The sequence below is a fragment of the Ictidomys tridecemlineatus genome, chromosome 5 (assembly GCF_052094955.1).
Source record: "Ictidomys tridecemlineatus isolate mIctTri1 chromosome 5, mIctTri1.hap1, whole genome shotgun sequence".
Classification (NCBI taxonomy): domain Eukaryota; kingdom Metazoa; phylum Chordata; class Mammalia; order Rodentia; family Sciuridae; genus Ictidomys; species Ictidomys tridecemlineatus.
The window spans coordinates 115,869,071-115,882,893 of record NC_135481.1 but is presented as its reverse complement, the minus strand read 5'-3'; the positions used below and the strand labels follow the sequence as shown (position 1 = coordinate 115,882,893).

At 55.9% G+C, this 13,823-nt stretch overlaps 1 protein-coding gene across 1 annotated transcript; it reads right to left on the bottom strand.

The window, feature by feature from the left end:
- Positions 1-1,590: 1,590 nt before the first annotated feature.
- Positions 1,591-11,193, bottom strand: Bdkrb1 (bradykinin receptor B1). Its single transcript, XM_078050823.1, has 2 exons — positions 7,030-11,193; positions 1,591-3,105 (listed from the first exon to the last, which is right to left on the bottom strand). Exon 2 carries the CDS (start codon positions 3,093-3,095, stop codon positions 2,037-2,039), a length of 1,059 nt encoding a protein of 352 aa, XP_077906949.1. The 5' UTR covers positions 3,096-3,105; positions 7,030-11,193; the 3' UTR covers positions 1,591-2,036.
- Between the last annotated feature and the right edge of the window lie 2,630 nt (positions 11,194-13,823).

Genomic DNA, 13,823 nt, shown 5'->3' with positions numbered 1-13,823 from the left:
GGTCATCGTCCCCAGGGTCCCAGCAGCCCAGCCTCGCAGGACCATGTGTCCCCAGGGACACTGTCTGCTTTCCACTTCTGTGCGGCGACATGAGGGCCGGCCTTTCTGTCCAGGCCAGGAGGCTGCCAGCTCAGTGTCTCGGGGGTCTGAACAGGACCTCTGTCCCTGTTCCATGGAGCTGATCTTGGCCCCAGGAGCATTCTCTCCTCCCCAGGGCCTTGCCATGCCTGTCTGACCGTGGGGCTCAGTGGACATCCCACTTGCACATGCCTGTCCTTGACCTGTACCACTGGCTTCCCTCACCTCCTGCTGAGCTTGGATCTGAAATGGCCCTAAAGGCCCTCGTGTGAAAGGTTTGGTCCCCAGTCCCTGGCACCATCTGGAGGTGGGGCCTCCTAGAAGGTAGGTAGGTCACTGGGGTAGTGCCTTGGAGGAGCTGTTGGACTCCAGGCCCCTTCTCATCTCTCTTCAAGTGCTGGCTGCCAGGAGAGGGACAGGCTCCTCTGTCATGCATTCCTGCCGTGATGTGCTGGGCTGCCACAGGCCCAGGGCCAGGTGACCATGGACTGAGACCTGGGAGACCATTATCTAGAGTCAACCTTTTCCCTCATTAAGGGGATTATCTCAGGTAGTTTGCCATAGTGGCAGAACGCTGGCTGGTGTACCTCCTGCACGTTCCCTATTTCAGTCCTTCACCACCGACTGACCAGTACCTCCAACCCCCATGAACTGTGGCCGTCCATCTGGCAAAACCCAACCTGGAGCAGTCCGACTGCCTACCTGCCTTCTGGAGCTTGCTGAGCGCTGTAGAAGGAACGTGCACATCAAATTCATGCTTTCCAGCTTCAGCAGGGCTCCGAGCCCCTGAATCCCTTCGTGCTTCCTTAGTGAGTTGACTCTGACCGTTGACCATCACGGACCCCCCAGCAGGCCATCCTCCCCCAGCCCCACCCACGCCCTGGTCCTCCACCTCCCTCCAAGCCTCCCTCCTACCTAAAGCCCACCTGCCTCTGTTCTGCTGCTTCTTCTGCAGGAACATGCCCTTTCCTTATTTTGCTTGGCCAATGGCCAGGTGTTTGGGATTCGGGTCATCCGTCCTTCCTGCGGGAAGCCCTCTCTGAGGGCTCCTCCTAGCCACCCGGTCTGGCCCATCTCTGCACTCTCACCCCATTCTCTCCCCGAGGGATGGGGCGGTGCTCCTGCTCTGTGATATGCTCCTGGTTATTGTCCTGTGGCCACAACTGAAGCAGAGACACCGTCAGGCCATGCGTCAGGTCCCTAGTGGCAAGGAGAGCATGGTGGGCCAGGGGCCAGTGGGTGCGGACCAGTGCATTGCAAGTGGCCCAGGGCAGTGCTCCCCCCAGCTGTCCTCCCCTCCTGTACCCCACCTTCTGTTGAAACTCAGCCCACAGCTCACCTCCCCATCCCTCTGGGCAGCCAGACCTCATGGGCAGGAGCTTGGGCTGAACCTCGGTATATTCCTCACAGCTCAGAACATTCTGGACAAATGGAGATGTAACAAGACACCCTTCCCGGATGCCTGGATGAGTTTCCTGTTGCTGCTGTAACAACTTAGCGCAGACTCAGTGCTTTGAACAACTCCGATTTATTCTGTGACAGTTCTGGAGGTCAGGGGCGGGCAGGGCCTGTTTCTAGAGGCTCTTCTGGAGGCTCCAGGGGGATCTGCCCCCGTGGTTTGCCCCGCCTCTGAGGGCGCCTGCAATCTTGGCTCACGGCTCCTTCCTCCTGGCTCTGACTTCTGCATGTGTCCCCACATCTCCTCTGACTCTGAGGACCCTGTGACTATGTTGGGCCACGTGGATAATCCAGGACCGTCTCCCCACCCGGAGATCCTCATCTTAATGATACCTACAAAGTCCCTGTTACCCTGTCAACCAACCTCCCCAGGGTCTAGAAACGGGCTCCGGATGTCTTGGGGGGTCATTATTTGGTAGATGGTCATCTGACCACCACCGTAGTCTTTATGAGGATGGAAGGATCGAAACGGAGGCCACGATTCTCCGTTCTCTGCTGCTTCAGCTCCGCCCGGACAGCGGGCCGCAGTCTTTCCTGTGGGTGGAGGACAGCGCCGCCAGGCTCCGGGGGGCGCATCGTTTGTAAAGCTCCCAGAGCTTGGTCCTGAAGAGCCGGCCCACGAAGACGAAGATCACGGGGTTCAGGCAGCTGTTGGCGAAGGCCAGGGAGTTGGCCAGCTGCAGGCCCAGGTCGATGGGCTCCTCCCAGGAGCAGCCCTGGACGGCCCCCACCCGGAACAGGAACTCCAGGAAGGCGAAGAGGTGGTAGGGCGCCCAGCACACCAGGAAGGCCCCCACGAGCGCCAGGATCAGCGCCGTGGTCTTGCCGTCGCTGGGGCCCCCACACCGGGCCCTGCCGACGGCCTCCCGCGCTCGCAGGGAGGCCAGGATGTGCACGTTGAAGAAGAGGATGGCGGCCAGGGGGAGCAGGAAGCCCAGCACTGTCAGCTCCACCATCCTAGCCACGTGCCAGGCCTGGTGGGGCAGCAGCAGGATGCAGGCCGAGATGTTCAGCTCAGGGACGGCTTCGACGGACCGCAGCAGGAACGTGGGGGTGCTCAGGAGGCCCCCCACCACCCAGATGAGCGCACAGGTGGCCTGGGCCTGCCGGCGTCGCCGCCGCCTCCGGCTGGCCATGGGGTGTACCAGCACCTGGTAGCGGTCCTGGCTGATGGCCACCACCAGGAAGATGCTGATGAACAGGTGGGCCTTGATGACCCCGCTGACCACGCGGCAGAGGAGGGCGCCGAAGGGCCAGTGGAACTCGTTCCAGATGTTCTCGGCCCAGAAGGGCAGGCCCAAGACGAACACCAGGTCGGAAGCCGCCAGGTTGGCCAGGTAGATTTCCGCTGCATTCAGTCGCGGGCGCGGCAGGAGGAGGACGGACAGGACGAGAAGGTTCCCCAGGAGGCCCAGGGAGCAGATGGCAAGGAGGAAGGCGGGCAGCACCGTGTGCAGCAGGGCCCAGGCCTCGGAGGCGCCGTCGCAGGAGGAGGCGTTGGGAGGGGCCTGCAGGCTGCCGTTGGAGGACTGGAGCTCCAGGAGGACCTGGGATGCCATCCACAGTGACCTGAAATGAGAGGAGTGGGGGCTAGCGCAGGGGGAGGCAAGACCCAGCCCCCGGGCCACCCTGCCTGCACCTGCTTGGAACAATAAAATTTTATTGGCACATGGCCACATCATTTGCATATACCTGTGGCCATTTCCATGTTACAACAGCAGAGTTGACGGCTGCAACAGCACCCCTGGCCTGGAGCTGCCCCTACTCACCAGCCCTTCCTCTAGAGGAGGAGGTTGCTGATGTCTGGTGGAGAGCAAGAGAACAGGACTTTGCCCTTGAGTTCAAATGCTGGCACAACCGCTTGTGGCCTGCGTGGGTCCACTGACTTTTCCTTTCCTTTGGGGATCTGTCTATTGAGTGCTTAGTGTGGTGCCTGGGGAAAAGAAAGTGCTCAGAAGAAAGCGGCAGCGATTAGACTTACTGGAGACCATTTCATGATTGTTATGAAAGAGCCGAACAAATGTTTAGTGAGCATCTACTTCCTGCACTTTGCAAGGTCCTGGAGACTCACAGGACAGAGCAGCCCCAACTCTGTGGGGCTTGCCGCCTGGAGGAGATGCAGGGTCATGACCTAAGAGGGGACACACACAGGGCAAGAAGGGGGCACAGCCGGGGAGCTGCTGGGGCTGGGCTGGCAGGGTGGATGGGTGGGGGCAAGAGAGAAGTGTTTCTGGAAGAAGATTCTTCTGCGCTTGGAAAACCTGGGCAGTTGGATGGGAAGGAGGACACTCCCACTCATCAACGGCCGCTGGGTTCCAAAGCTCTAAGTGTGTTACATTTAAGTATTTCCTCATTTAATCTTCCAGCAGCCTGTCGTCGCCCTGTGACCAACTGGACTTGTGCAGGGGGAGGTGTCTGTTGGACATGGAGTAGCGATGCCCAGTGTGCAATTAGGTATTCAAACTCGGTTTTCAGGGACAAATCTGGGATAAGGAAAAGTAACCGAGAGTTGCAGTCCCATGGAGGGAACCCTGGAGGGGGCGTGCAGACGGAGGGGGAGGGACGGAGGAGCAGGAGGCCCCGGAATGATGCTTTGGTGGCTGTGAAGTTCCACGGCACGCGGGACGGGGCCGCTCTGAGCCACAGCAGGGTGAGGATCTTGCTCTTGCCACCGTGGGACTGTCCTTTATGGCAGGCCCCAGTCCGCCACGGCTGTTCGCTTTGCAGTCTGGCGATACTTAAGTTTGCAGTGAGCTCTTCTGCACGACGGGCCCCGAACCACATGTCACACAAAAATCCAAGTCTGGACTTTCTGTTTCCCAAGGAGGGGGCCAGCGTGCAGCTCCTGCGAGATGTTCGTGGCGAGTCCCTCTCCATGATGCGGAGGGGTGGGGTCGGCAGAACCACAGCCCCCAAAGGTGTCTGGGTCCTTGCCCCTCCCCTGGGGCCCATGAATATTATCTTTCGTGGCAGAGGGGGCTCTGCCGATGTCATTGGATCATGGGTCACGGGGTGGGGAGTGTCCTGGGTCATCCAGATGGGCTCCATGGCATCCTGCGGGTCCTCGTAAGGGGGGGTGGGCAGGTCAGGGAGAGACGTGACCACGCTGTGCTGGGGCCTAGAAGATGGGGGAGGGGCTGCACGCACAGGACGAGCTGGCCCTTGGGAGCTCCGGAGGAACACGGCCTTACCACCCCCTGACCTTAGCCGTGGCCTCCAGAAGTGTAAGAGAATTAATTTGCGTTGTTTCAAGCCACGGAATTCGTGGTGCTTTGTTGGAGCAGACACAGGACACTGACGCCCAAGATGTCAGCTCCCCCATCCATGCAGGAGCCTCAGCTTGGATCTGATGGGGTCAGCAGGCTTTGCCCTCCACTCCTCAGCAGCCACAGCACGTGTCTGCCGAAGCCAGGGTGGTCTTTACTAGCTGGGGTTAAAGTTGGCCAGAGGAAAAATCTTCCTTCCTTAGTTCTTAGCTTTAGCGCTGAGCTTTTTCCTGGCACATAGTAAGTGCTCAGTAAACCACAGCTCTCGATGGCAATAATTTGCTCTGCTTTGAAAAACTCAGAGGGGACACTGGGCATCTCTACCAAAAGTGAGAAGTCTGTAATTTCTAAGTGAGGTTTTCCGAGTTCCCCACATTTTAAGCCTGGCATGGGCTATGTGGCATGTTCGAAATTTTCTTCACTAAATTAGCCCTCCTCAGATGAACTCCAATGTCAACAGTCAGGGGGTGACAAGGACGCTGGGAATATAGATAGAATGGGTGAGAAAGTCAGCAGGGTCAAGAGCAAGGCGGTGCTTCCAAGCCACACACAACCCAACCCGAGCAGTGATTGTCCTTAGGAAATCTTGTAAGCCAGCTGGGAGGGATTTATTTTCATAAATCTGAATCTGTGTGTTGTGAGGGCAGAGTCCCTGTGAGGCCAGATGGCTGTACTTGGCACTGATGAGTTACTTTTGTTTTCTTTTTTATTTCCTACAGCTCTTTATTTGTTCTTTTAAGATATACGTGAGAGAAGAATGTGTTTTGATGTATTCTACATACATGGAGTAAAACTGTTCTACTTAGATCCCATTCTTGTGGTTGAACACGATGTGGAGTCATACTGGTGGTGAACTCCCACATGAACATAAGAAAGTTCTGTCTGATTCATTCTACTGTCTTTCCCCTTTGTCTAATCCAATGAACATCTAACCCCCCCAACCCCCATTGTGGGTTAGCATCCACACATCAGAGAGAACATTCAGTCTTTGGTTTTTTTTGGGATTGGCTTATTTCACTTAGCATGATAGTCCCCAGTTCCATTCATTTATCGGCAGAAGCCATAATTTCATTCTTTATGGCTGAGTAATACTTCATTGTGTCTATATACCACTTTTTCTTTATCCACTGACCTGTTGAAGGGCACCTAGGCTGGTTCCATAGCTTAGCTATTGTGAATTGAACTGCTAGACACATTGAAGAGACTGTGCACTGTAGTATGCTGATTTTAAGTCCTTTGGGTATAGACTGAGGAGTGGGATAACCGGGTCAAATGGTGGTTCCATTCCAAGTTTGTGCTTTCCATAGTGGTTGCACAACTTGCAGTCCCACCAGCAATGTATTGTATGAGTGTGCCTTTCCCCCACACCCTCACCAACACTTATTGTTGTTTGCATTCTTGATAATTGCCATTCTGACACCAGTGAGATGGAATCTGATAAACAAATTCAGCAAAGTAGCAGGATATAAAATTAACACCCATAAACCAATTGGGTTCCTATACAGCAAAGAGGAATCGACTGAAAAAGAAATTAGGAAAACTATCCCATTCACAAGAGCCTGAAAAGCAACCACCACAACAACAAAGGGATTCAACCTAAAAAAACAAATGAAAGACCTCTACACTGGAGACTCCAGATCACTAAAGAAAGAAACTGGAGAAGACCTTAGAAAATGGAAAGATTCCCATGTGCTTGGACAGGTAGAATCAATATTGTCAAAATGGTCATACCACCAAGAGCACTGTACAGATTTAAAGCAATCCCTATTAAAACCGCAATGACATTCTTCATAGAAACAGAGAAAGCAGTCATGCAACTCACTGGGAAAAACAAGAGGCCCAGAAGAGCCAAAGCAATCCTCAGTGAGAAAAGTGAAGCAGGAGACATCACAGAACCAGACTTAGTTCATCCTGCAGGGTCTAGTGACAGACAGCGCGGACGAGTTCCACTGGACTGTGACATAAAGGGTGACGGGAACCTTCCCTAGCTGCTCCAAACACTCTTCCTCTTCCCCTAATCTGAAAGAGCAACTAAAGCCCAAACCAGGCATGGGATGGATCAGAATCATTTTTGTTAAGAAATCCACACTGAAGAATATAGATGCTGCCGACATACAGGTGTAAGGGAAGCTTTCCGTTTGTTAGATTTTTTTTTTTTTTAAACAGATGTGATCTCTTCCTTTTTAGATACATAAGAAAAAAAAAAAAAAGGTGGTCATTTACTTACCGGAATGGAAAATGAAAACGCTCACAGCTTGGGCTGGGTCTTCTCCTGGCGAGGACAGCCTTCGGAGGTGTTCTGTGCTGGGACCTCTGGGGGCATGTGACAGCCTTCAGTGAAACCGTGTCTGCTCCTGTGATGTCACGAGGAGGGGGGTTGGCTGAAAAGTGAGTCTTGGCTGGAGAAGGTGGTCCGGCTTTGGAGAGGAAAACTCACTGTCCTTTCGCTTTGCACTTGGGGTGGTGAGAGATTACTCAGCCTCCTCTCCCGGCTTCTTGGGTAACATCCGGGAGGCTGGCCCTGCTGCCCGAGAGGCACACCGCACACAGGTCCTGCAGCCCCGTGTTGGCACCGTGCAAACCTCCACCTCTGCTGCGGGGTGATCTCGCTGTCCCAGTCGGCCCCCCAGTGCCTGGGACTCAGCCTCACTTTGGCAGGAGCTGGCTTGCGCCTCCACTTTTGCATTTTGGTCGTGAAGGGTGCGTGGCCAGGAATCCACCCGCGTGGACCGTGACACACACAGCGGGCGGGGGAGAGGCTGACTCACGGGGGCTCAGGGATGAGTGAGACCTCAGCGCGTCCCCCGTCCTCCTGGGCAGATCTGGAATCTGGTTTTGATCTGTCTGCGTTGGTGAGTTACACTACGCAGGATCCCACATTTCAGAACAGAGGAAATTCCTGGCTTTCCTGTGGGGGCAGGCAACCGGCCCTTCCTCCGGAGGCCACTGACCAGGAGCCCAGCTGTGCCAGCTCCCCAGCCTCTTGCAGGGCCTCACCTGCCAACTAGAGGCTCCTGAGAGGCCGGCCCCCCCACGACGCCCCCCCACGCCTGCCACACAGAGTGTTCCTTTGTCTGCAGAATCTGGCCTGGCCCGGCTCTCCTGCTTCCTGTTACTGATGTCCAGGGGGATGGACGGCACTCTCGAATGGGGTCCAGGGGCATTCCAAGGTTGGATTGGTAGAGGACACGCGGGGAGCTGGCAGGGCTTCTGGGGACATTCCTTACCATCCAGGCACCTCTCGGGTGGCGCGTTGGGCAGGGGCCTCACACTGTCCTTGGGTGGATTTTAGCCAGAGAACAGCACCGAGTCCCCATCTTTCCTCCTGTGGCTACGCAGCGGGGGTCTGGCTCGACAGCCACTGACCACGCCTCCCTCATCGGGAGCTGAGACTGGTCTGGGAGGCTCCTTCCCAGCTGTCCCCCTGCCAAGGGTCTATTTAGTCTCTCGCGGCCAGAGACGGTCCTGCCAAGAGGGCTCTGTGGGCCTGAGCTCAGCTTTGCTCACCCGGAAGACGGAGGGTGGAGAGTATGGCCCTGAGCAGGGCCCACTGATGGGGCTCAGTCTGTGGCGGCCTTGACCCAGGCGTGGGAGCTCTCTGATGAGGCTGGTGCAGCTGTCCCTGGCCCTGGATGGAGACCGGGAGGCAGACCTTGGTCCCAGGGAGCAGAGGGTCTCCCCCCGTGGGGAGTGGGCCAAGCACAGCGTGAGGAAGCCCCCCGGCTCCGTGCTCACCCACCAGGCGGATGGACAAGTCACAGTCGCGATGGCCCACCTGGGCGGGTCCTGGCATTCAGAGAGCCCCAGGTGGGGCGGGGGCCTGAGCCCACCTGCTGGCCAAGGTGCAGGCCTGAGCGCTGCTCCAGGACAGGAAGGGGCCGTTGGTGGCACAAGCTCCACTGGGCCAGGGATTCCGAGGACGAGGAAAGTCCCAGAACCCAGCCTCCGGCTCCAGCCCTGCGCCCGCCGGCCTGGGAGAGGAAGGGCGGCCCACCTGGCAGTGGGCTCACGAGACCCTGTCCTTAGGGGAGTTGTGAGACTCCATGGTGAACGTGGTCTGGGACCTGGGCCATGGAGATCTCCCCAGGGACACCTGGAAGGGACTTGTGGCTGGGAGAATCAGCTATGCTTCTCCGTCTTCTAAAACCTGTCAGGCCAGCTCACTTCTGAACTTGAAACCCTCCTAGGCTCTGGACCAGGCACAAGCAGGGGCTGGACAGTGGCCTACAGGGCCATACAGGCCAGACCTGGCTGCCTCCCAAGCATCTGTCTCATGGTCCCTGCCCAGCTCTCCCAGCAGCCCTGGGCCTTATTGCTCTGTTTTGGACACACCCTATCCTCTCCCACCTCAGGGCCTTTGCACTGCCAGCTCCCTCGGCCCACCCTTCCCATAGACTCACACCCTGGCTCTTTCAGCTGCCTCCCATCTCCACGAGTCCCTCAGGTGAGAGAGCCTCTGGAACAGCCTCTCCCTTTGTGCTCGCTCTGTGGTTCTTCACACCCCTGTCGCCTCCTACATGTATGCACTCCTGTGTCTGTGTGCACTTCCTGTCTTCCTGGCCAGCATTTGAGCTCCACAGGGCGAAGAACTTATCTCTGTGGATCTCAAAATCCCATTTCCCCTCTCAGGGCTGATACACAGTAGTTGCTCAATAAATACTTGCTGAATGAATTCATGACCCCAGGCATTTATAGGTAAAAGCATCAACAGTTTGTCTTATGCCAGCAAACATGTCTTTGCCCTTGGACTGGGATATGCATCGCCTACAGCCTGCGGACAGCACCTCAGAGGATTTCTTAGCCTTCATAATCACACGAGCTGATTCCTCATAATGAATCTCTCTCTGTCATCTATTTCTCATGAGAGTCCTAATATGCAGAGTCTGGGGAGACTGCATGGAGGGGGGACGTTTGAGCTGGGTTTTGAGAGATGGATCGGAGTGGGAAGGCTGAGAAGGACGTGTGCAAGGACAGCGAGTGCAGTATAAACACGCAGAGGCCCTGTGCGAGGCCCTGGGAGCTCGGAGCAGGCCGCACGCCACACTGATCCTTCTTTCCAGGAAGACCACTGGGCCCAGCTGGGTTTGGAAAGACCGCCCTTGGCAGGCCTTATATGGGCCCGTGGTTTGGTGCAGAGAAGATTAAACAGAGCTCTTCAGGGCGGAGTGAGTGCTGTGCTGAGTGGGTGCAGAAGAGGGGCCAGCCCCACTCAAGACCTCCGGGGACAGTGGGGGACTTGGCGGTCTTAGGAATGTTCCAATCCTGCCTACTTTTGAAAGTTGCTGGGAGAGTCCAATAAACACGGGCAGGGCCCACGCTGCACTGTCTGGCTGCCCGTGGGCACCCTGGGCGTGGAGATGCCCCTGTGTCTTCCCGTCCTGCGCCCTCCTGTGGGACTTGGCGGACAGTGCCCCTGCGTTATTGTTCAGCAGCCTTGATGCCTGGGGGCGTGTGCAGCAAAGAACGAGGCGGAGACACGTTGGCTGCCTTTACGGTGCTCCTCGTGGAGGGGGAATGGGTTGCCTTGGGACGGCCAGCACCTAACTTGAGCATTGGCCACACTGGTCCCCAGGACAGGAATGCTTCCAGGGGTGTGAGACTCTGGGCACAGGGCTACTGGGATAGCCGAAGACACCTGTACCCCTTCTGGAAGACCTGGGGTCACTCTGGACTGTCCCTGTCCTGGATGGAGGGCAGCTACCAACTGAAATGCATGTGTCATTATAATCCATGAGCTCTGTGAAGAAAAAGACTAGGACACAGTGGCCCATGACACAGAGAGGAGTGGGGACTCTTGCTCAGGGAGGCAGCACGTCCTGTGCCAGGTCCTGGAGTGTGAGAAGAAACCAGCTGTGGAGTAGGAGGCACACACAGCATAAGCAAAGGCCCTGGGGCTCAGTGGCTGGAACAACTGAGGAGGCTGTGTGCAGAGTCTGGACATCTGGAGAGCGGTGGGGCAGGCGGGGGCCATCTCGACCCAGTCTGCTAGAGCACTGTGGGGAGTTTGGAGTTTCCCCGTTCAATGACATCGAAAGGGAGGGAGGGAAGATCAGGCAAAGGGAACGCTGGGTTCTGAGGCAGTCCCCAGGAGCCCCAGGCAACCTGTGGGGGTTCTGACGCTGAGATAAACCTTCAGAGCTTCGAGGGGCGAGATGGCTGGGTGGCCCTGCAGAGGTGGCCTGGGCCCTCCCGGTGGCCCAGCACCTCAGCCAATGGGGAGGGAAGCTGTGTTTGGAAGATCACCTGGCTCCCGTGTGGCAGATGGGTCACAGGTGGGGGGTGGGCAGTCAAGGAGGAAGTGAGCTGGGGCAGGGACTCCCTGGGGACACATGGTGCGTGGGAGAGGGCAGGAGGGGGATCCAAGAGCTTTCCCAGCAATGGCTACCTACCTACCTACCTCTCTACCTACTTACCCATCTACCTACCAACCTGCCTGCCTACCTACCTACCTACCTGCCTACCTACTTAACTATCTATCTACCTACCTACCTACCTGCCTACCTACTTAACTATCTATCTACCTACCTACATACCTGCCTATCTACCTACCTACCTATCTATCTACCTACCTACCTGCCTACTTACCTACCTACCTACCTACCTACCTACCTACCTACCTGCCTATCTACCTACCTACCTATCAACCTGCCTACCTGCCTACCTACTTACCTATCTACTTACCTACCTACCTGCCTATCTACCTACCTACCTGGCTACCTACCTACCTGCCTACCTATCTACCTACCTACCTACCTATCTACCTACTTACCTACCTACCTACCTGCCTACCTACCTACCTACCTGCCTACCTACCTACTTACCTACCTATCTACCTACTTACCTATCTACCTATCTACCTACCTATCTACCTACCTACCTACCTACTTATCTACCTACCTACCTACCTACCTACCTGCCTGCCTACCTACCTACCTACCTGCCTACCTACTTAACTATCTATCTACCTACCTACCTACCTGCCTATCTACCTACCTACCTACTTACCTACCTACCTACCTACTTACCTATCTCCCTACCTACCTATCTACCTACCTACCTATCAACCTGCCTACCTGCCTACCTACTTACCTATCTACTTACCTACCTACCTGCCTATCTACCTACCTACCTGGCTACCTACCTACCTGCCTACCTATCTACCTACCTACCTACCTATCTACCTACTTACCTACCTACCTTCCTACCTACCTACCTGCCTACCTACCTACCTACCTGCCTACCTACCTACTTACCTACCTATCTACCTACTTACCTATCTACCTATCTACCTACCTATCTACCTACCTACCTACCTACTTATCTACCTACCTACCTACCTACCTACCTACCTATCTACCTACTTACCTACCTGCCTGCCTACCTACCTACCTACTTACCTACCTACCTACCTACTTACCTATCTACCTACCTACCTACCTATCTACCTATCTACCTACCTACTTACCTACCTACCTACTTATCTACCTACCTATCTACCTACTTACCTATCTATCTACCTACCTACCTACCTATCTACCTATCTACCTACCTACTTACCTACCTACCTACCTACTTATCTACCTACCTATCTACCTACTTACCTATCTATCTACCTACCTACCTGCCTACCTACCTACCTACCTGCCTGCCTACCTACCTACTTACCTACCTACCTACCTAGTTACCTATCTACCTACCTACCTACCTACCTACCTACCAACCTACCTACCTGCCTACCTACCTCCCTATCTGTGGGTCTATCCTCCATCTCAAGAGTTCTTTCAAGGGCTTGGCATATAGGATAGGGGCTCCGACTGAGACCAAGCTTTGCAGGGGTCCCTTAGGACCCTTCAGGGACTCTGGGTGTTTGCTCTCAGCCCTGCACTGAGTCCACTGTGGATGAAGCCCAGCTGGCTGCCAAGGGTGACCTCCTTTATGCACTGCCAGGTCTATAAGGTGCTAACCCCCTCTGCCAAGTGCCCCACTGTAATACCCACGTTCATATCCATATAAATAACTGCAAGGATCGCGGCCACGTGGGTACATGAAACTCACCATCACACACGGTATGTAGAGCCATAATTCTGTCTGAGGTTAGTCAGAGGACCATGCAGACAGATGAGAACAAGGGTTAGGATGGAGGCCCGGGGAGTCCAACATTTAGGCTTCAGGTGAAGAGGGGGGTGCTGGGCAAGGAGACCATGAAGATCCAGGCGCCAATCAAATCCAGGAGGCTGGGGTTCCACACATCAGGTGGAACGGGCATGTCCCCTTGCAGGACTTGTCAGGCCCTCTAACATGCACACAGGCACGTGGAGCCCCTTGAGGAGGCGTGCTAACCGCATTTCCTGGACTCAATTAATCAGAAACCAGGGTGGTGGTTATTTATTTATTTAATTGCGAACCTTGGGAAACTCTGGGGAATAAATAATGACACAAATAGTCTAAATTGTGAAAGTGGCCCTGCCCTCGGATTGCCTAAAAGGGCCCTGAGAAATGCCTCCTGAATTCCCCATCCTGAAGGTGAGACGCTGGGGCCTGACTTGGAGGTCGGTGGAGTGGAAACGCCTCGCCAGGGCTTGAATCCCCGCTCCACCCCTGCGGGCAGGGCGACCTGGGCCCGTCTCTGCCCTCTCCAGGAGCCACTCTGCGGAGCTGGGGCATCGGATGAGGTGCAGGCAGCCGGGCTTGGTGGGCTCCTGGAAGGAGCCGTTCCTGAGGACGTCATCTTGCTGTTGCAGAAGACAGAGGGAGTGTCAGCACAGGGCCACCCGCTGTCCTCATGCAGCCAGACCCGGAGAGGAAGCAGATGCCTGTCGCTGGCCACTCCCGTGGGGGAGGCTGGAACCCCGGCTCTGGCCATGGTTCAGGGCTGGGCATAAACAGCCTCCCTCCTGGTGGACTCGGCCCAGCTGGGCCCTCTGGTGGGGGGCTCCCCAAGTCAGCCGGCCCTGGGGCCCGCGGGTGAAGACAGGAGCAGTCCTGGGTCTGCAGAGGCCAGCACACCAGGCCTGGGGCCCT

Excerpts from the sequence above, each read along its gene's own strand:
- Bdkrb1 (XM_078050823.1), bottom strand. The coding sequence starts at position 3,095 with ATGGCATCCCAGGTCCTCCTGGAGCTCCAGTCCTCCAACGGCAGCCTG.